General features: G+C 37.2%; 3 protein-coding genes across 3 annotated transcripts in view; 1 reads left to right on the top strand and 2 right to left on the bottom strand.

The window, feature by feature from the left end:
* Window positions 1–5,994, top strand: part of LOC101298703 (beta-galactosidase 9-like) — an 11,455-nt gene extending 5,461 nt beyond the window's left edge. The window contains exons 9-16 of the mRNA XM_004298155.1: window positions 1,369–1,580; window positions 2,215–2,330; window positions 2,622–2,719; window positions 3,418–3,528; window positions 3,936–4,046; window positions 4,606–4,814; window positions 4,980–5,328; window positions 5,511–5,994. Of these exons, the coding sequence (XP_004298203.1) occupies window positions 1,369–1,580; window positions 2,215–2,330; window positions 2,622–2,719; window positions 3,418–3,528; window positions 3,936–4,046; window positions 4,606–4,814; window positions 4,980–5,328; window positions 5,511–5,651 (1,347 nt within the window). The 3' untranslated portion in view covers window positions 5,652–5,994. The remainder of the gene's footprint in view (window positions 1–1,368; window positions 1,581–2,214; window positions 2,331–2,621; window positions 2,720–3,417; window positions 3,529–3,935; window positions 4,047–4,605; window positions 4,815–4,979; window positions 5,329–5,510) is intronic.
* A 1,244-nt stretch (window positions 5,995–7,238) lies between these two features.
* Window positions 7,239–11,701, bottom strand: LOC101298415. The gene is made up of 9 exons (XM_004298154.1): window positions 11,197–11,701; window positions 10,428–10,577; window positions 10,136–10,267; window positions 9,891–10,031; window positions 9,721–9,816; window positions 9,194–9,310; window positions 8,687–8,986; window positions 8,213–8,583; window positions 7,239–8,098 (listed from the first exon to the last, which is right to left on the bottom strand). Exons 1-9 carry the CDS (start codon window positions 11,699–11,701, stop codon window positions 7,487–7,489), a joined length of 2,424 nt encoding a protein of 807 aa, XP_004298202.1. The 3' UTR covers window positions 7,239–7,486.
* A 723-nt stretch (window positions 11,702–12,424) lies between these two features.
* On the bottom strand, window positions 12,425–19,697 carry LOC101299373 (methyltransferase-like protein 13-like). The gene is made up of 16 exons (XM_004296921.1): window positions 19,293–19,697; window positions 19,083–19,184; window positions 18,923–18,989; window positions 18,665–18,846; window positions 18,131–18,385; window positions 17,626–17,709; window positions 17,465–17,512; window positions 17,214–17,278; window positions 16,509–16,557; window positions 16,076–16,334; window positions 15,491–15,612; window positions 14,567–14,647; window positions 14,388–14,462; window positions 13,533–13,741; window positions 13,290–13,440; window positions 12,425–12,888 (listed from the first exon to the last, which is right to left on the bottom strand). Exons 1-16 carry the CDS (start codon window positions 19,629–19,631, stop codon window positions 12,691–12,693), a joined length of 2,286 nt encoding a protein of 761 aa, XP_004296969.1. The 5' UTR covers window positions 19,632–19,697; the 3' UTR covers window positions 12,425–12,690.
* Window positions 19,698–21,881: the final 2,184 nt, after the last annotated feature.

The following is a 21,881-nucleotide window of genomic DNA, read 5'->3' as shown; positions in this document are numbered from 1 at the left end:
ATGTTTATAATAGAAAAACGCAGTTTTGAGTGCCTTAATGATAACCAAATTGGCTGAAATTTTGCAGAGATGATCTATACAATAGTATCTAAATACTAGACAGTGGAGATATGAAAATTCGATTGAAAAGTGAGTGTAAAGTGAAAATCCGCACCGTAAGAATAAATGCGGACGTCCGCAGCTGAGAAGCCTTGTATATACACGGACAGGATCAGAAGAGGACGTCCGCAAACCCATAAAAGTGCGGATGTCCCTGCTTTTGCAGCGATCAAGCGCGGACGACGGGCGCGCCTCCACCCTAGCGGACTCCAGCAGCGTCCCCGATCACTTTCCCTACTCGGTGAGTCCGCCGAATTCCAGTTTTCCGGCGAGATCACCCAAAACTTCAAACAAAATCGATCTCGCCGGAAAACTGGAATTCGGCGGACTCACCAGGGAAGAAAGTGATCGGGGACGCTGCTGGAGGCCGCTAGGGTGGAGGCGCGCCGTCATTGGAGCCGTCTGGTGGAGAATGGAGGGACATCTGCACTTTAAGGGCGTGCGGACGTCCTCTTCTGATCCCAACTGATATATAGCAATGATATATATTAGGACATCAGTCCCATGGTTTGCCCCCATTTTCTCTGGGGTTTGAACCCTTCAAGGTACCTAATTGCTAGAGTTTCCAGTTTCCAGCCTCCTAAAGATTCTAGGGTTCAGCAGGAGGCTTCCCACCCCCAACCACTCCCCCCCCCCCACACACACACACACACACACCCCTTAAAAGTTCTATGCTTGAGTTTGCATAATGGATTTTAAGGGATTGATGGGTATAAAAAGGAAAAAGAAGAAAAAAACTTCATGTATCTGATATTAATGGTAGTTGTGTTGAGTCTACTAAAACATCATCGTTTCTCCTTCTGTTTTGTTTGTTTATCTCCTTCTTTGGAAAGCTATTTGCTTCAATCATTTCAGTGCTGAATCTGTAGTAAGTTGGTATTTCTGGAATTAGAGAAAGTTCAGTGATGAGGAGGATTTTATGTTTTTCTTTCAATGGGGGAAGCCCAGCAGAACTTAATAATGATTTCTGAGCACTCTTTAATCCCAATGTTTTTTTCGTTGGAGAAACATCTCATACTCGGATGTCTCATGTAAACTTCTTAGAATCTGGTGATGTTTCCGCTTTATATGTAAGATATTTTTTGAAACAATTTTTTAGTTTGCTGATTAGCAAAATGGAAGGTTTAGCTGTACCTCCATATAAAATTAACTCACAAGTGAGATTATATACATTTGTGTATATGTTCAAATTGGAGAAGTTTTAGTATTTTACTATCTTGATCGTTTGAATCTTTCAATTTTAAACTTTTTTTTTCCATGAATGGCCAGGTTGGGACGCAGATTTCCATAAAAAGAGTAAACTTTGATTTGCCTCTTTCTTCAGTTATTTCCGATAACAAAATTTTGCATATCACAAAACCCTGGATGACTGTGGAAGAGCCAATTGGTATTTGGAGTGAGAACAAATTCACAGCCCCCGGAATATTGGAGCATTTAAATGTGACAAAGGATCATTCTGATTACCTATGGCATCTAACCAGGTACCGTCTTTATTATTGAAGACAGTTCCAACTGTATGAGATTGTTTCATGAGATTTTATTTCCTATATAAAAAAAAAAATAGATTAAGTTTGGTACAGCATTACCCTCTTATTCGTAGTCGGTTGTCTAGTGTCCGAAGAGTTAAGTCCTTGTTCAGTTGAGACTTCCTAGACTAATGGATCTGGAGTCATGATTTGGGATAATAACATGAGACTTTTACATTAACTCCTGATACTTCTTATCTCTTGAGTCACTAGTGTTCACTTCAATACTTCTATTAATATTGTAAGCTTAGTTCAAAACAATACCAAGCTATCACGGAATGCAATTGTACTGGGATGAATGGAAACCTATATATTAGGGATTTTACCATTTTGATTTACTATGTCTTTCATTGATCGTTACAATATTATTTAGCTGTCAGTTGCCACTTGCAACTTATAACCAATATTATACTTCCAGTATTCTGTCAAATCTCTGAAAACTAGTCTAAATTCAGTATTTTAAATTCTAGTACGTGATGGTCACCTTGAAGGTTTAATGAACCCACTGTTCTTTATTCAACTCTTGTCACTTTTTATTGTTTTTATAGATGTTTTGTCAATTTCTATCTAATTCCCTTTTGCTATGTAGAATATTTGTTTCAGATGAAGACATCTCTTTTTGGGAGGAAAACAAGATTAGTCCAGCAATTACGATTGATAGCATGCGTGATGTGTTGCGTGTTTTTGTTAATGGCCAGCTTACAGGTGATGGATGTTTGGAATATAGTTAGGATGCATCTGATATGAGTTTTCTTTTAGGCTTTTGGCCATTGGCGAAGAAGATCAATATGGTTCTCATATTTTCTGCTGGGAATTTTAATTACAAGCATCATCATGGTATATGACTTTTGCAATGTTATGTAGCCGGAGCGGCTGATATTATCTTGTGCATATATATGGATTAATTATATGAGTTTCGTTTATATGCTCTATGATTATTTAATTACTATTATTCTCTCTAATGGATATCTCATTGCATCCTTCTCTACATTGAAGGCAGTGTGATTGGTCATTGGGTCAAAGTAGTGCAGCCTGTTAGGTTTGTCAAGGGATATAATGACTTGTTGCTGTTAACTCAGACAGTTGGCTTGCAGGTAAAAGAATATAGTTATGTTTGAAGCTGTAAAAATTAGAGAGTTTCTGCGTGTCTAATTTTTCTCTGTAGAGAGGATTTTAAGTAGGTACCGAAGTGAACTCTTATGGCAAGGAATAAAATCTAGAGTAAAGCGAATGAAGTAGTTCAGACTGCTAATGATGATTAAGCAAGCAGTCTAACAAAAGTGAATGCTGTGTCAACCCAGAGCTGTTTTGATGTCAGCTAATTAGTGGAAAGAAACAAGTGGTGTTTTGTTGTTTGATAGAAGAGGCCTTATATTTTCCATCCCCTTGTTGTTTTGTCATTTTTAGAAACGTGCTTCTGTCTATTGTAGGTTGTGGGCACCTTTGATACGCAAGTCTTTTATTTTTCTCTTATTAATACGATATCTTTTCTGTCTTCTGTCAAAAGAAAGTTGCCTTAGAGCTGTATGCTTTTTGGAAATGATATGCTGTATGTTTTACATATATTGAATTTGAAGTTCTTTTTTTACTGTGTTAAAATTAAGTCAAGTTCATAAATTTTTCTTGCTTGGTTATATTCAATGACAACATTGCTTTTCATTCAGCCAACTTTTATAATCTTTTCCTGACCTTCAAGCTGATTTGTTTTTCTTCTTGTTAGATGAATCTATACCTCAATGGATAGTTTTACTGATTATCCTCAATGTCATATTGTTTGCAAACGATCCTACAGAACTATGGCGCTTTCCTTGAGAAAGACGGGGCAGGATTTAGAGGACATGTCAAACTTACTGGGTTCAAAAATGGGGATATCGACCTCTCAACATTGTTATGGACTTACCAGGTAGTAATAAGAATTACCCTCAAATTAAATTACCCATAAAAGGGAGAATCTATTTGCACAACTGCACAAGGTCATTCTAGTTTTTCTTAATATTTTTTATTAACCTATTCCTTTTCATATATACAAATATTTTTCATTGGAATTATAGTGTGTTTGTATGTCTTTACCAAAAGTAGTCCTTTTCTTAATATTTTTTTAAAAAGACCTAACTTATTGTAATTACTTTGTGAACACTTACTATAGTCACTGCTTCCAAATTGAAATTGGTTGGTTGACAGTGTAGAATCATAACATTCTTTAAATAGCATGGCTTTGAAACTGATACCTTGATCTATACATTTTCATAACATGTTATGTCTGAGGAGTAACGATTGTCAGATTGATCCTAGATTCTTTGATTATCCTAGGTTGGGCTTAAAGGAGAGTTTTTCAAAATATACACCATAGAAGAAAATGAGAAGGCAGGCTGGGCTGAGTTGTCAGTAGATGCTGATCCATCCACTTTTACCTGGTACAAGGTAAATCTTTTCTTAAGAAAAGTTAGATTTTTAAAATTATTATGCAAAGCATCTATAGCCATCCTTTGCCAATCTTATTATAAAGGTTAATGATAAGTGATAAGCTGATCTTGTCTTATCTTAGAGTCTATCACTTTCTTAATTGTTGTTTTGCTGTAATTTGACTTGTGTTAATGTATGTGTGATAAGTTTTGTGGTTCTTGGTGAAGCTCATGATAACAATATTATGATTTTATACTAAGCCTGTAGTGCGCCAGCAAAGTATGATTAATGCACAAATTGCAGTATAAAGTATTGTTTATAAGAGAACCTGTTGAAAATACAACAGCATAGAAGCTAAAGATGCATTATGTAAAGCTATGGAAGAAACAGAAATGTTTGGGTGTAAAGTGATTTGTTAGTTCCCAATCTATATTAGATTAGTGTTGTAACTGGGATTTCTGGCATTTTTTGTCTCTTAAAATTGTGTTTTCTCTTGTCTAGTACTGCTCTCCTATATGATCTCTTGTCTGTTTCATATAAGGAAATTTATTTACAACTGTCCCTTATGCCTTAGCAGACATACTTTGATAGCCCTGCTGGCACAGATCCAGTTGCTCTAAATTTAGGAAGCATGGGAAAAGGCCAGGCTTGGGTCAATGGTCACCATATAGGAAGATATTGGACACTTGTTGCTCCAAAAGATGGATGCCAAGAAATATGTGATTATCGAGGAGCATACAACTCTGATAAGTGCTCAACTAACTGCGGGAAGCCTACTCAAACCTGGTATATTTCATTCTAATTAACATAATCTGCGAAGGATGGTTGCAAATTGTGCAGTCAAATATTTCACTTTACTTTAGGAATCTACGTTTGTAATTTGTGCTAGAAAAGTTTAAAATCCCTAACCGAGTGCAGAGGCCTAACATAGCCAGAATTGGCATCCTCCAGGTACCATATTCCACGTTCATGGCTGCAGGCTTCAAGTAATTTACTTGTAATCTTTGAGGAAACTGGAGGGAATCCATTCGAGATATCAATCAACTCACGTGCAGTTGGAACCATCTGTGCTCAAGTATCAGAGTCTCACTATCCACCTGTCCAGAAGTGGTTCAATCCAGATTTTATTGATAAAAAAGGCAGAGTAAATGATCGGACACCAGAAATTCACTTGCATTGTCAAGACGGGTTTATAATATCTTCGATAGAATTTGCTAGTTATGGAAGTCCTCAAGGTCATTGCCAGAAGTTTTCTCAAGGGAATTGCCATGCTTCGAATTCCTTCTCCATAGTTTCTGAGGTAATGTGGTTATAGATCATTCCTAGTATTCATCTAGAAAAGTGAATGACAATAATACGTAGAAGCATGGCATCTGCTTCACAGTGGGCAGTGCCCCAGCCTCTAATTCTACTTGAAATGTTTAATGTGATGCGTTCACGGTTCACTGGTAATCCTACTTTTCTAATATTTCCCTTCTGCAGGCTTGCCTGGGAAAGAATAACTGTTCAATTGGAGTATCAAATCTTGTATTCGGAGGTGACCCATGCCGGGGTATTGTTAAGACGCTAGCTATTGAGGCAAGCTGCAGGTCACTACCAACTGTTGGTTTTTCTCAGCTCTGACTCTCTGAGAAGCCAAGCAGCTGTGTAAAGAATGGAGTGGCCAGAGTGTGTGAGACTACTACATGGCTAACAAGTAGCCTGGTTTGATCTGATTCTCGGGGTTAAGGGCATGCATAGATGTTGCCTAATCAGATGATTCGAAGGTGTAAATAGGAATAAAAGCAACTTGTTGAACACATACCAGGTGGGGTTGAGCAACTCCATGAACCATGAAGTTATGGGTTTCTATAACAACCTGTAGCTGGAAATGTTGATTTGTATATATCTACGGAAGAAATCTTTTGCTTTAGTTCCGATTTATTTGTCTATAGCAATACAGAAGTATATGTCAGATGAGCTCAAGAAGTGAGATGTCTTCTAGGATGGAAACGTAATTGATGTAGGAACACCAAAGAGAACGTAGCCAAGTGACCTCGAACATCCAACCATGTACATGTGGGAGTTTGAAAGTCATAAAATTGTGAACAATTGCATACTAGCTCTCGCTCAACATGTTTAAAATCCAAACTCAAGTGCAGCACCCACAAAGCATATGGGGTGTCAATTTTTTTGTAAAAAGAAATCTGTTGAATTTGGTATTCTCCAAGTGGGGTGGACTGATGATACTGAATGAAGAGAATGAATGATTGATTTTCATAGACATACAAAAGATTACGACGTTATTATATAGTACAAGTACCAACAAAAGCCACATAAGTAGATAGTTTTATTTAGTAAATATAATTAGACAATATATAGGGAGGTACTTGGCCTTATGACCCTATCCCTATCACTATTCAATTCTAAGTTTTCTCATACTGCTTTTTCTTGATTGCCTTACCGTCACGACGTTTAGTGAGCGGTGATGAATTATTGGAATGATAATTAAATTAACTCAAACCGAAGTAGACATGGAGATGTGGAGCCGCTTTATCATAGCCACGTTGGTTTGAGTCGTTTTCATTCTGTTATTCTGGTTGTTTGTTTGGTTCTCTCTGTCATCTCAAAATTTGGTGGAGGAAAGATGAGAGGTTGGTATGGTTTGAGCTGAGAACGTAACCAGGGCAACTTATATAGCAAATTTTGATCATGTAAAAACATATGGTTTGTGGCGATAGGTTTATGCATGCATGGATGCCTTGGATGGCTAGGGGCCTTTGATTTCAACGTGGCATGCCTTCTTCATCCTTCCCAGCCAGAAGAGTACGCACTCAAGTTTCAGGTCTATCAGTCAAATGTTTGTAGCTAGTGGATGTCAATTGGGGAATTATTAATCGGCACGCTAATTTAATTGAGCTATATCAGTTCATTCTTCTTCATCCACCAAATCCTAATGCAATTCAATTGAACACATATTGTGGGAGACTCACTGACTCACTGTGGCCATGAGTTTCTTTTAGCTAGTCTTCCTTCGGTTAGAAAATGCAGTGCGGTTCAGATTCGTAACTTGATAAAAGTTTCACCATCGATCTAACTAGATGAGGCAAAATGGATCACTTTCAACAAACTGTAAATGGATGCAATATAAAGTTTGACACTCACCACAGTGCACACTGTTTAAAAAGGCCATCCTCATAATCTTGAAAGTTCTAACAAATGAGAAATAATGGGGGGAAAACAAATAATTTTACAAATAGTTCTAAAATGACATACATAATTGTCTTAGCAGACTAGGCTGAATATCAATGACATTCAAATAAATACCACTGTGGCATACATATACTATTGAAAGCCTACGCTCCACAAAGCTACTGATGTATCAATAACCTGACTATAATTTCATAAATTGTGTACATTTTGCGTTCACTCATCATTTTAACTGAATAATCCTTAAACATTTTGTCATTGGTGAAGACTTAGTGTGGATAGACTTTGTAGCTCCGTTGAGGTACCTTGTTGATGATGGCCCTCATGAGATCAAAGTAAAGCGGCAGCTGTGCAAGAGCGAAAAATGTCACTGGCAAGCAAGTTGCTGCATACAATGGATATGCCACATATCTCAGTTGATGTTTTAGGAGAAAGATATGCCCTGTGCAGAATGAGACTAACATGGAAGCTATAGATGCAAAGAGTGATGTCAAACCCATCAAGAGTTTCCGGGGCAAGTCCATGGAAAAATCACTTTCTTCATATCGAGAAGTGAGGATTGAAAGAAAGAAGACCAGGGAGGTTATTGAGAAGCAGAGAGCAACTAGTGATGAGATGGTGAAGGCATTGAATGCTGCCTTGTCTTGGAGAATTGGCTCGCCTGTTCGCTGATCAAGTCCTCCTGGTACAGTTGCTGATGTAGCAAATGCAACCGTTGCAATGAGTGCTGCAACCAAGGAGCATGATTCCGAGGTTTTGGTTAGCCATTTGCTTCCTTCTTTTATAAGATGTTTGTGTGTATCTATGAAGATCTCCTTTGGTGTCTGGCCACTACTGTTGTGGCAAACAAAGTAGCGATGTGGCATAGAGTTTCTGACAAACTGTGAAGCACATCAAAGTTACTAGTAAAACATTATGTTACAAGTTTTCTTTAACATATAAACATATATGTCACAGTTAGCTGATTACAGCATTAAACCAACTATACGACATACCTTATACCACTTGATTTCCCACTGCATTTGCAATGCCGCGCCTGGAATAAGCCAAGGCCGGTACTGACCACATGTAGCAGCAAGATGTAATGCACTGTTACCTTTGTTGTCCAACTGACGCAACAGGCTTTCCTTTAGTATCTGTCTCTTCTGAAGGAGATTGTAAACATGGGGTTGCCTGTTCTCAACTGCTAAGAGTACAACATTCTTGTTATCAGAGTCAACATCCTGGATGGCCACCGGAAATTTGTCTAGGATTTTCTCCACCATTTCAGTTACTCCCATCTTTGCTGCAATTAATATAGGTGACTGATTTTTCCCTGCTACAATTCCATTCTTCTTACCTCTGAAGGGAATGGTGTTCTTCCTCTCTGTGTGAAATTAGTAGTATGATGAGTGGAAATATCTAATTTTTGTGATGTCAATGAAGCATACAGTGTAAACAAAAAAAAGGGAGGAGAACAGTTAACTCACCTGGCTCATTTTGATCACTCCTTGGCTTATAATTGTACTGGCTTGAGGAAAAGGTAATCGCCTCAATATGCGTATCTGTACTGTTACGTGCCGCATGATCAGATGGTAAGGGTGAGGCTTCGTCTAGCATTATAGCATTATAGGCTTCTTCTTTATCTTTGCTTGTTTTAGTTTCTTGAGGATTTTGCCCAGTATTTCGATATTTGTATAAAGAAGTAAGGTCAACCAATTCATTCATGACCTGATTCGCCCATATATGTCTCTCTTTCTTTTCTTGGATTTTCTTTATCCTCCAAAATCCTAAATGACATTCATTAATAATAAACACTCAGTTAGCGGATATGCTGAGACAATGTTAAATCGATTTCTTCAGTTGGAAAGGCTTGGATGGGAAAGTGATGTATTGTAAAGAAGTTCTCACATCTACCTAGGATGTATGTTGATTTGGGAATGGAACATGATTTGACAAATGTGTGAAAGGATTCAATATATAAATTTGATACTGACCAATTCCCAGAATGATTAGCAAGGCCTTCATCATAAACTTGAAGAACAAAACAAATGAGACATAATTGGGTGGAAACAGGTGATTTTCTCCTCTATTTCTCTCTGGATGGTTTGCACCTGAAAAGAGGAAGAAAAACAGATGTCAAAAAGTCATGACATCTCAAAATAGTTAAGATTCTATGACTCAAACAGTTCAACTAAAACAAAAGTTGAATAGAAGATCCCCCTTATGTTTATAATTCTAGAACATAATGAATAAAATGGTATTAAGTTTTGGACGAACAAGTTCTTATAACATGCTTATTGAATACCTCCAAAAGCTTACTGTAGAAGACATGATCGAAGTTCCAGTATTTTACCAAAGGTATATATAAATCCAAAACGTATCTAACCATGGTCTTATACTTATATATACTTCTTATTTGTAAAACGTGTGAATGATTCTTCTAAACGAGCGAAAGTTTCATTAGTCCTTGTAAATTTCAAATTGCAATTTACAGTATGCGGTTTTTCACCAAGGAAATTACCATTAGTTGATCTTGAACTCTTTCCATCTGATATTTCGTTAGTAGCATCTATTGATTGTGACCTCAGTGCAGAAGTTGATGCTCCTGGAGTAGCCTCTGCGAAAATTAGGCTAATCATATGACTATATAACTACACATCTGCAATGAAAGGTTTCCTAAAGAGGTTATACCTTGTTTGGGATTCTCTTCATCACCAACAGGACCATTAGTACCCTTTTCATTTCCTCCATTAGCTTGAAGGAGTGAGCTGTGCGTCTTATGTGAGTATCCATGCCACAATTGCACCCAATGCCTATCCCCCCTCTTTTTACCTACTTTGGAGAAACTAAATTAACTTTTATGTGCACATTGTAGGTGAAAACTATATAAAAATGTGATAAGTTTAGCATTAACCCACTTAACACTTGAAACAAACTTCTGAGAACTTGGAAGAAGTTCATGCATGTTTGGTAGTTTTCTGGGTATGAAAAACTGTCTCTGTCTCCTGCCTTAGGAAGACAAGCTTCATGGTTATATTCTTCCACTTTGAGTTCTTCAACCATCAAACCTGACCGTTAAAATGAAAAATCCTTATAAAAAACAAAGCACCAACAACTTGAAGAGCAGGAAATACTATTCCTAGCCAGACTGGAATAAAGATTTTTCTAACAAAACACACATATGCAGTATCCATCCATGTGAGTATAAACTTAGTAGAGATTTCTTACATTGGTATATAAGATGACCACTGAGCCCGAGTCGACAGCTGCTTTTGAATGCATTTGGCTTACTGGCTAGAATATGCAGGGGAGACAAACCATCTTGATTCATAGAGTTCACTAGTTCTGGGTACAACTTAATTATCTGAAATGCCAAACCTATCAATACCAAACCAAACAACTAATCAGTACTGTCTTTCTAGTTTCCACATTCAACCATTTTCATTATCTGGTTTCACTTTGTTTCAAGGACCAAAAACCAACACAAACAAAACAGAACACAAACCGAACAGGACCGATCCAGTCCTCTTTCGGGTTTGGTTTCGGGTCGGGTTCTATATTTCTCGGTTCTAATGAAAATTCAAGTTTGTTTGATTTCATCAGTTGTTAATCTACAGTAACATAAAACGAGATGGGATTTATTGACGTGAAAGAGACATTTGATCTCAGAGCAGAGTAGTTAGGGATCAAAGATTAGGAGTTGAAAATCAAAAACCGAAAGAACCGACCCGACTCATTTCGGTTCCACCTATTTCTGACCCAACCGGAGTTGCTACCCAGAATAGGCATACTCTGATCTCATGTAGATCGAAGTCTGGTATAGATGTTCACAGGAAACCCATTCGGGTTTAAACGCTTTAACCCGAACCGAACCTAGAACCAATTCGGTTTGCGGTTCGGGTTTCAGTTCCCACCGATTTTCTGCGCCCAAATGAGCAAAGAAACAGAAACAGTCCTAGAGAGATGAGGAAATAACTGATGAAGGAGTTGAACTTACTGAAGTATTCACCCAAGATTGCGGCATGAAGGATGGTATCCCCATTGTTGTCCCTAATCAAGGAGTGCTGTTTTTCTGGGCAATAGAAATTAAGGCAAACAAAAGCCTTTGTGTTACCATTAAGAGCTGCCAAGAAGAGAGGTGTCTCTCCCTCCACATTTCGAAGGGAGACGAGGCTCGCCGCCTTGTCAGCAATGCTACGGCACACTTGTACATTCCCAATCCGAGCAGCTAGATGTAGCGGCGTGTTGCCTCTGTCGTTTGCTATGCTGAGTACCGCCGTTGAAGCGTCACTGTCGTCTGCATTACTGGGAATAATTTTGACCAACTCCAGTGCGATTTCGGTTTGGCCATCTGCTATGGCTATGTGTAGAGCAGTCTCTTTGGACCTGGTGATCTTGGCTTTTTGAGCCTTGATACTGTTTCTGTAGGCCTCCCTGACCTTTTCCCATTGTCCTTTCATCGCATTTTCAAACAGGCTATCTATTTCCTCATCTGAAGCCATGGTAGCTTGTCTCTGATCTAGTTAACTGAATGAGCTATTATATATGTTATGTAGTGACTAGTGAGGAAGATGAATCTGACTGGAGTGTTGAACAAGTATGCCTACCAAAAACTACAGTTCTTGCAGCATAGAGCTTTCACAATGAATCCAACAATTGCAATGCTTTCACTGTCAGATAAAAGAAGATTAAAGTACATAATCTAGATCTGCTTGGCCTTTGCTTTGCTCTTTATCAATTTAACGTGGTAATTATAAAACCCACTTTTCTTTTGTGCAAGAAAAAGCTCTAGGAGGAATAAGAAGGGAACGCCATGAAGTTCAAGTATAGGTGAAGTAGAATACGTACTGACTAAACTGCACCACCTTTATTCTTGTTAAAATAATTCCTTCCACCTCAAGTTATCTTCTGGTTCCTTCCAGGTCTTGGTACTTTAATCAAACACACTCCCTTTCCTTTTCAAAATTTTAGTTAACCTGTACGACATGCTTTAACCTTGTTCTTATATAGAGATTAAAGACAACATGCCAACTTGACTATTCCTTGTCCCTTGAAGAATTAGACTTGTGCAGGTGCTTTGACTGTGCAGTGCAGTTCAGTGTATGAGCAGGTTTCATTAAAAAGAGCAAATGAAAATCAAAGTGAGTATTATGGCTATTTCCCGAACATCGATAAAAGGAATTTTAAAGAAAAAATAAAATAGAAATGTTTGTACTGGGAATGTAGAAATCTGAAAATACTTTACCCACTTCTCACAGCACAATTTTTTTTAATAAAAGTGGATAGTTTAACTTATATATTATCACTCATAAGTAATTCTACATTTTACTACTTGTAAAATATGCCTCTTCAGTCAGAAGTGTGCTTGTGTTGTGGGTGTCAATGAACTAGTCTAGACATAACTACCTGTCTGAGAAAATCTGCTTTGAGCCTCTGAGAGATATATACTTGGTGTCACTCCCATGAATAAGAGGGTCTTAGAGAAATGGAGTCACTTCAAATGTCTTATCTTCTTTGAAGAATTTATAATGCTTTGGCTTATCTCCGGGTGCTCCAATTTTAACAATTTCTCAAGTTGAAGAGTGGCTTTGGCGAAGCCATCCTCCTTGATACAGGAAGCTGAAGGAAGGGCAAAAATAACTTCGTTCACGTCTTCTTCAAGCTGAAGGCAGAAGAGATGGCTAAACACCTGAAGATAAATATCAAATTGCAAGTCAGAGCTACTGGCATATGGATATTTCATGATAAAACTGCACTGGTTACTATGAAAACAAAATTTCGACTGTAACAAGTGTAGATCTGCTCAAATGTGGATTTACGTTGCTGCTAATGTTTGGACATGCCAGTATGGGTTGTGAGAACCATAATTTTTATTGAAACAAATAAATGCAAGCCAATTAATGGTGCAGGAAATGTAACATCAGAAGGCTAATAACCCAGATCAAACCTACAAAAAGTCGAAGTTTGTGCAAGTTTTTGTTCAAGTAAAGTAAAGGAGTTTCATAGCATAAAGATGCACACAGATCTTCCAGATGTAAGAGATAAGTAGTTAGCCTAATGAAAAACAACATATTAGTTTCCTTTTCTCACCAATTTCATCCTTGAAATAACAGTGTCTTTAATGTCTTGGGACCGTGAAACCAAATTTATGATAAATATACCCTTCTCAGTAAGGGCATCCTTCACACTCTGAAGAAACGATTCGTCCACGAAATCAGCTGCAGGGCAGGTCATTCCAGAACTGTATCGGACACGATAAGTAGTTTAAAAGTAAGCCCCTTTTTTAAAATCAGTGTTGCTTCTTACTTGAAAATAATTGTAGTCATCATTCACCTTGAGTCGGCAGAATCTACATCGATAATGACTATGTCTAACTTTGAATTTCCCTGGCCTTCTACATGAGACACCAATTGGCTTCCATTAGAAGATGTGGGCTCAGAATTGCAGTGACGGTTCTCATTTCCTCCAAAAGCAGACTTTTCATCATCCGCATCAAAATTTACAGCTTTTCTAACATATTGAATCCCATCAGCAATGTGCACCTGATAAACCGAAGTAAATATAAGAAGTGTATGTTGAATACAATACCATATAAGTGCAAGAACAATCTAAAGAACAACCTCAGTTAAGTAAGTTTGTTATGTTGTTGAATGTCCAGTAGTGCTACCTTAGTGCCTTACATCCAAGTTTTTCTCAGCACTAGAAAAGACGTGCATATAATTTGAGATTTTTGTTTTCATTTTCTTAGAGATCCTTCTCCCATGAGTTGTTTGGAATTTTATTAAAGTGTTTTATTGTCATATTACATTAATGCAGTGACAAGATTAATGGGCCATACAAGTTAAGTTCTTGACACTATATTATATCAAAAACTGAATGAGCGATATATTTGCCCAAACAAGGAAAGCATTTATACTGAATAAAAAAGAATAGGATACTCCATCCAGCAGTCATTTTGAAACACAATTGCACAAGAATATTCTTCCTTGTATTGGCCAAGCAAGGTCAAGCCCACAGTTATTTTTGTTTAGCTCCAGAATTATTATTGGTGGCCAAAGAACCATACTCAATTCAACTAGGCTTATCGTTAATACTTCTCTAGACTACTCAACTATATAAATAGCACAATAGTTTGCTCAAAATGCTAATTATGTATGAAAGAAGGATGCATGATATACAAAAAATTACCTGCAAGTGATCATCTTCGATGAAACCAAAGTATTCTTTTGCAAGTTTGATGACTATGGGATCCAACTCCACCGCCTGTAAAAAAAACTTTCAGTCGCTGCATTTGTGCTGAAGTAAATACATGATTGGAATCTCTTTTCAATCTATTTTCTAGGAGATGTGGATCAAGATTAAATTACCTCAATGTGCATAAAAGGCATACATTTATGAAGGAACATAGGAAGTAAACCTGCTCCAAGACCTACCACAACAGTTTTGACCTGAGAAAGCATTCATAGTGTCAAATAAACAAACCACCATATCATAGAAAGAAGGAAACAGTTGGAAAAATCATTCAAACATTCAGATAATGTAATTGACTTAACACAGTTGACATGCAGCCACTGATATATATACAGAACTGGACATTATGCTTACCATCTGGTCAACTTGTCACACATGGTATTAAAATTTATTCAAAACTTTATGCCAAACATACATAAGAACTTTCAACCATTAGAACATGCAAAGATCAAAACTCTATTGCAAAAACATGAGACATGAAAGGAGATGAACAACAAAACCACCTAGGAAAAGCTTACAAATGACCATGCAAAAACTCCCACCTGGATAAGATAAATAACACCAGAAAAAGGACCCAAGAGCTGTTTCACACTGGCCTCCTTTTTTGAAGAGGTTAAACTTAACAAACACTACAAATTCTACAGCACTTTAGCAAAACTTTATGAATCTCATATCATTAAGATTCCTCATATAAATTAAACCCCCACAGCTGAAGAGAGCCAAGAGGCACCTATCAACTCAACTCTCATTTTATTTTTGTCAAAATTTAGTGCTTAAAGTTACTAAATATTGACCTATTAGAAATTTCCAAAAACATCCACAGTCCACACACACACAACACATACATTCTCATCTTAGACCAGGCAAAATTTTCGTGCAGTAATTTCTGTGCAGTACATACTGTAAAAAAATATTGACCTATTAGAAAATTCATACATTGGGATAAGAAGCCCATTGAATGACCTGAAAAAGAATTGACCCCAGACTTTCATAGCAAGCATGGCCTAGGGCATAAAGATAGAAAGAAATACAGTGCTTACTGATTTTTGGGTTGAGGCCATGCTTTCCAAATAAGATGAAATCAACATTAATCCAGAAATAATCCCTGTATGATAAGAACTAGCCAAATATCCATGATACACCTTCAGCTGGTGGCTCGTCTCTGAAAAATTTAAAATTAATAATCATAAGCATAAGCTCAACACAAGGAGCAAAAATGACGTTGTTTTGTTATAGTGGTGCAACACAGTAAGTAGTTATAAAACTACAATGAGTTGAAAAAATAAAAAGAGACTAGAAGTGTATAGAAAGTGTTTAGCAGTGACTTGTTGACCTTAAAGATTAGCAATTTTTGTTCAAATTTGAATATAACTGACCAAATTTCTTACTGTTGAGAGTATCAACTTTATGAGCTCATAATTGTAATGACTGCGCATTGGTTCAAATGTTTAGCACTGCAAAGCTATAACAGGAACATTTTCTACAGAAGTGCAGGATGTATTCTTCCCAACTAACAAGAAGCTAGCAGTGTAGCAAATAGCGTGTACAAACTTCATGAGATAAGCAAAAGTAACAAGAATAGAAGGAACTTAAATTTAGTTTACAACAGTAAAGACATAATTTACCATCACTTCGTCTCTGGTTTCCTCTTCTTTTAGATTTGGAAGATGAATGTGTTTTTTTCTTCTCACTCTCACGACCAATTTTATATTTAGATCCTTCCTCTGATAGAAGAGCTTCAGACTGCACTAGACCCTCACTTCTTTGGAAGACAAGGCGACGAAATGTCAAATCTCTGGATGGTAGAATGCGACTGATATCAACATTATCAGTTTCATAAATCACGTCCTCAACTATTATTGGTCCAGTTATTGAGGATGTGACCTGCAAATGTATGCAAGCAGGCAAGGATAATGAGAATGCTGAGGAGTTTTTCTTACTTTTTTTTATAGACACGAAAAAGAAAATAAAAGTTTTTATGGAAGAAAATTGGAAGTTATGAAAATTTTGTACTTTGAAGTTTGAACTACGAAATGACAGCATTTAAAAGAGAAAAACCTGGTGCACTATATCTCGTTGTTTAATCCCATCACTAGCCATCATGAATCTGCAGAAGTAACCGGCCAATATAAACATATAAGAGAAATGATTTGAACCATAGAGTAATCAAATGTGTCATGGACTCAATGACAAATATATCTTCCTATACTTATCGCACTTAACATATAAATCAATAAGAAATAACAACTTAATAAGTAGTAATAAGAAAAGGCCTCAATGCCAAAACCGTTGAACTGCATTGAGTTCTGCATAATCAAACCCAAAGCCTATGTTTGAGAAGAAGTATCAATCATTATGGAATGAGGGCAAATAATAATCTTCTGTTTTTATATAAACAAGTCGCAGACCACCAAAAAATATAAATTGGCTAAGAAAAAGCTGTATCTTATGGGATTCATGTCATTTGAAGATTTTCCACCATGCAGTTGTACGTCTTAGCAAATATATGATTCATTACCAACTGTTAGTAAGTTCTTCTATCATGAAATCTTTAAAAACATCGACAACAAAAAAGGACCTGCCGCAACATGCTTTAAATTCAGAGTACATTATTAACATAGCCTTAAGCTGAGGGATTCAACCCTAAGTTGTGCAGAAATTTATCGAGAAAATATAATATCTTATGTTAATAATGATGGTGTATAAAATTAAGCTGACATTCTGAAAAATTAAACAAAAAGAGAAGGGCTGCAAGGAACATACGGTATTTGAGCTCCATTGTCATCTTTTCCAGGCGCCAATTGTTTAACCAAAGGAGATAAATCCTTCTGAAGACACAACACCAAGAAGAATTAAAAGATAACAAATTAATAGCTAAACCGCCAAAACCGATAATGCCTCATATATACAACAAGACAAAGAAAAATTACAAGATAAATCCAGGCGCCAAATTAATAGCTAAACCGCCAAAACCGATAATGACTCATATATACAACAAGACAAAGAAAAATTACCTGAATATCATCCATGCTGGAATTAACATGGCTGGCATCTAATAAAACCTTAATTCAGCAGATAACACAAATTAGAGGAGCAAAATAAAATAAAATAAAAAAGAGAGAGAGAGAGAGCCCTGGAAAATAAGGATCATACAGCAAAAGTGATGAAAAGGTACCATAACTAGACGAGCTGCCTTTGAGCTTTCTACCACCATCCATTGTCCTTCTTCAGAGGAGAACAGCCATTCTTGAGCCCGCGTCTGCAATCAAAGATTGTGGAACTGATTTTAAAATTTATAAACAACAAACCCTTATGCACAAGTAGAGAGCATTGAGAAATTGATGAACAACATATGAATCAGATAGCGTTCTGAATATGTTTGAGTTCCCCATGCATAATCAAATGAATCATACAAGATAAATAACTGATTCTCATGTAATAGACTAAAGAAAGCCAGATCAAATACGTAAATAACTACGTCCTCTACATGTAAGAAATGAATTCTATGAACCTCGTCCAGTTTTCATAAAACTTCTTTTCCTTTTCTTCGGTAGGCATGTTATAATTGACATGTAGAAATGCTCCGTCTACTTTGGACCAAAATTTCCATTTTCTTTTGGTGGGTGCATGTGCAACAGGTACTATAGAATGCATCAACCAGAGAAGTTCAGTACACATACCTTAGGAACAATAAAAACCCCACAGTGATATACAAAGTTGGCAGAAATTTCCTTAGCATCAAGAACTACAGCTCTGCAACTGAAGTTAGAGCCCCCACACAAATTAAGCTGAAAACGACGACCCGGGCGAAGCTTAGTTAAATCTCCTCTGGCTCCAAGTTTTAAGTCTTCAAGAGTGTACTGTATATCTGAAGCAGAGGAGTATTCTCTACGAATTTCATTTTCATTTTCAACAGCTTCCAGAAGTCCACGACCCTAAACCCACAACCAGCACCTTACGTCAATCTTTTGAGAGACTAGACCCCCAAGTTCTATGTAACCTAATGTTACATCATAAAGAGAAACAAATTAACAAAGGATGCAATCTGTTTGAAAGCCTAAAAGGTAAAAAAGCACTCTTCTTAGCAACTAGTTAAATCAATTGGAACTTTGTACTGTTTTAGGATTCAGCTAATTACTAGTTAGGATGTATTACTATTTACTACCAATAGAATATGTTCATCTTCAGAAATACCTATAAGCTAGATATTTTACCTGACTTCCTCTACAAGCAAAGGAAGATTTACTAAACGAGGATGTGATGTTCTGCAACTTGGCGGACACCTCTTTTACAGCAACCACCATAAACGCTTGAAGACTTGGCTTACTAGACGGTTTGTGAGGTATGGCGTGGACACTAATTTTCCACCCAAACCGGAACTTCGGGAAAAGTAGAGCTGGAATCAGTTACCCAGACAATTAGCAGTTATTTATTTCCATCAAACCAACTAAAGTGGAATATCAAGGTCCTACCTAGAACATGCGACTCCGCCAATGTAAGGCAAATAAATTTCCCTCCAGACTTCAAAACTCTTCTAACCTGAAAATTGCAAACACAGTTCCACTCAAACAAAAACTTCTCAAACAAACAGCAAGTAAGCTATTGACAGCATAAAGCCAAATTCCATCACACCTCTGCTAAATATTGATCCCCTAGCTTCGGGCCAAGCTCCGGCTCCATCAACGCATCCAATCCTCCTTTGTCAACCACAGCATCAAATGCCTCATCCTGAAGCTGCAAATTCGCAACAATAAGCCTAAGAAAATTCAATTGAATTCCTAAACCTTAAACCCTAAACCCTAAGCAGCAGCATTCAGTTGGAGAAGTTGAGAGAGTAAGTACCTGCATTGAAGTCATGTCCATGACGCGCCACCGCATATCGGGCCTCTTCCGGACATTGCGGCGGAGGCAATCGGAAATGGCGACCTTGGAGAAGTCGATGTTGGTGATGGAGGTGAAGCCGGCGTCGTAGAGGTGCTCGGAGAGGCGGGAGCTGCCGCAGCCGGGGACGAGGATTTGGGGTTTTGGCGGGAGGTGGGAGAGCAAAGGGTTTTGGAGCTCGGACCACTCGGCGTACCACTCGAAGGCGTCTTCGGTGCCTCGGATGGTGAAGAACTTGTCCCAGTTCTCTTTGCTTGTGAAGTCGCCTAGGGTTTCCAGAAGCTCCGCCTCCTTGGCCATCTTTTGCTTTCTGCTGATTGTTTGCTGCCGCTGTTTGGGTTTATTGGGGAGGAGGGTTTGAGGAATTGTTTTTCAATAATCGCACAAATGCCTCTGAGTTTTCAGTGTTGCTACACTTTGGTCCTTCAAAATTTTTTATACGATGCTATATTATAAAACGATCCCTTCTTAACGCATCTTTCTAACAAAAAAATAAAACATAACTCTCTCTCTCTTTCACCGTCATTGCATGCTCTACTTACTTAACGACATAACTCTCTCTCTCTCTCTCTCACCGTCATTGCATGCTCTACTTACTTAACGACAAATGCTTGTTAACTCTCTTTAGTTGTTGTTGTCTTGCCGCTAGCGGTCTTAGTTTGAGCAAGTATGGCGTTTATGCCCAGCCTAAGCGCTGCTGAAGTGTGTTGATTCGTTCTCATCATGTCCTTTGGTACATTTTCTTTCTCTTGTGCAGATTGTTCTGATATAGGCAATGATGATGGATATACATTTGGCCTTCGGAACTTGTCGGTGTCTTTCTCTCTGCAGCTTCATGGTCGCAATCACGGCAACTCGATCATCCCTTTGTGGCAATTCATTGTGGTCTTAGATATAGGGTTGTTTCGGTTGTTGGGCTTTTGCGCCTCGGTTTGTTATTTCATATTTTGTATAGGTTAATCATGGTTTTGTCTTTTTGTGAGCTTAAGACTTTTGCTTCTTTATGCACATCAATCTTATGTTCTAGTATATATGTTTTCTATAATAAATGAACAGTTTGACCAGAAAAAAAAAATGCTCTATTACAAAAATATAACGTGTCGCTGGGATTATTTTCTAGCGGCAACATATTTTTAAGAAAACTGCATTATTAGACATTAGGATGTGTAATCAGGGCCGGCCCTGAGCATAGGCCCAGCTGGTGTAGGCCTAGAGCCCTCATTTTTATGGGCCCTTAAAAAAATCTTCTTCATATATATAACAAAAATAATAATAAAAATAAATAACAAGTTTCATTTCTTTGCAGAAGAAATGTTTCGTCTTCTTCCATTGAGGAGGCCAGACCTCTCTAACTCTCTTTTTCTCTTTTTTTTTTGTTACACTCTCTTTTTTAAACCCTAAATATTAAAGCAAACCTTGTTCATATTACCATGTATATTTCTCCTTCTCTCCCTTGCTTTTTAATTCCATGGATTTCTGCAATTTCACAATTGGTTGCGTACAATGCACACATACTTCTCAATCCCACATTCACAACCATAGAATCTCAAATGCAGTAAGTAATTCAACATAAATCATCTCATGAAGAATCGATCAGTTTATCATTGTTTTTCCTTTCTAGATGAAAATCGATTTAACATTGTTTATTATCATCAACATATACAATTTATTTTCTTATTATGATGAAACATATATCAATTTTCTGAAGTTTTTTTAGCTTAACTTTTGAGGTGTAAATTTCGTCAATGTGATCTTGCCTTTGCAAAAAAAAATTTAAAAAAGTTATATTTTTATTGGGTCAATTTTCATTATTTCATATTCTAGTTTGATTGAGTTTCTCTGTCCTTTTTTTGTATGAACAAGTGAACATAGTTTGTTTATCTACTAGAATTTATATGTTGTTGGAGCTTACGGACTTATTTGTAAAAAAAAAAATATATATAAATCTATTAAACATAAGGAGCCCCAATTTGAAAAACTCAGGGCCGGCCTTGTGTGTAATCAGGTTATATATCTAGCAATCTTTTCATTATGTCACCATTGTAACAAAGCAAATAAAGTCGTCACTAGTGTAGTACTCTTTGCTAGTTAGTGTTTGTTAGGATACAAGTATTTTATAGAGGTTTTCGATATTATTTCGAAAGTTAGTGTTTGCTAGTTAGTGTAGTACTCTTTGCTAGTTAGTGTAGTACTCTTTGCTAGTTAGTGTAATACTCTTTGCTAGTTAGTGTTTGTTAGGATACAAGTATTTTATAAAGGTTTTCGATATTATTTCAAGACTTTGTAATCAAAGATTTAGGTTTTATGTCCCCCCCCCCCCCCCCCCCCCTTTTCCCCGATATTATTTACAGTTTTATCAATAAAATCAATAAAGGCAAGGGGCAGCCGCACTAGCCCTTTATTTAAACAAAAAAAAAATGTAACGTTCATTTGACATACTAATTGCAACTTTAAATTATGGCCCAAAATCTTCTTCCTATTCTATACATGGAGAGATATCAGTCGGGAAATATATTAAAGGGTGAACTCTAGCTACCACTTTATGAAACA

Source organism: Fragaria vesca, linkage group LG4 (assembly GCF_000184155.1).
Source record: "Fragaria vesca subsp. vesca linkage group LG4, FraVesHawaii_1.0, whole genome shotgun sequence".
In the NCBI taxonomy this organism is placed as follows: domain Eukaryota; kingdom Viridiplantae; phylum Streptophyta; class Magnoliopsida; order Rosales; family Rosaceae; genus Fragaria; species Fragaria vesca.
This window is presented reverse-complemented; position numbering and strand designations above follow the sequence as displayed.

Bases quoted from the DNA above. Each gene is read 5' to 3' on its own strand.
- LOC101298415 (XM_004298154.1), bottom strand. From the start codon at position 11,701: ATGGCTTCAGATGAGGAAATAGATAGCCTGTTTGAAAATGCGATGAAA. The intron at 10,578-11,196 runs GTAAGTTCAACT...TGGTATTGATAG, and splicing joins AATCTTGGGTGAATACTTCA to GTTTGGCATTTCAGATAATT. The intron at 8,987-9,193 runs GTCAGTATCAAA...AATGTCATTTAG, and splicing joins GCTAATCATTCTGGGAATTG to GATTTTGGAGGATAAAGAAA.
- LOC101299373 (XM_004296921.1), bottom strand. From the start codon at position 19,631: ATGGCCAAGGAGGCGGAGCTTCTGGAAACCCTAGGCGACTTCACAAGC. The intron at 19,185-19,292 runs GTACTTACTCTC...GCGAATTTGCAG, and splicing joins TGGACATGACTTCAATGCAG to CTTCAGGATGAGGCATTTGA. The intron at 18,386-18,664 runs GTAAAATATCTA...TTGTGGGTTTAG, and splicing joins TTGCTTGTAGAGGAAGTCAG to GGTCGTGGACTTCTGGAAGC.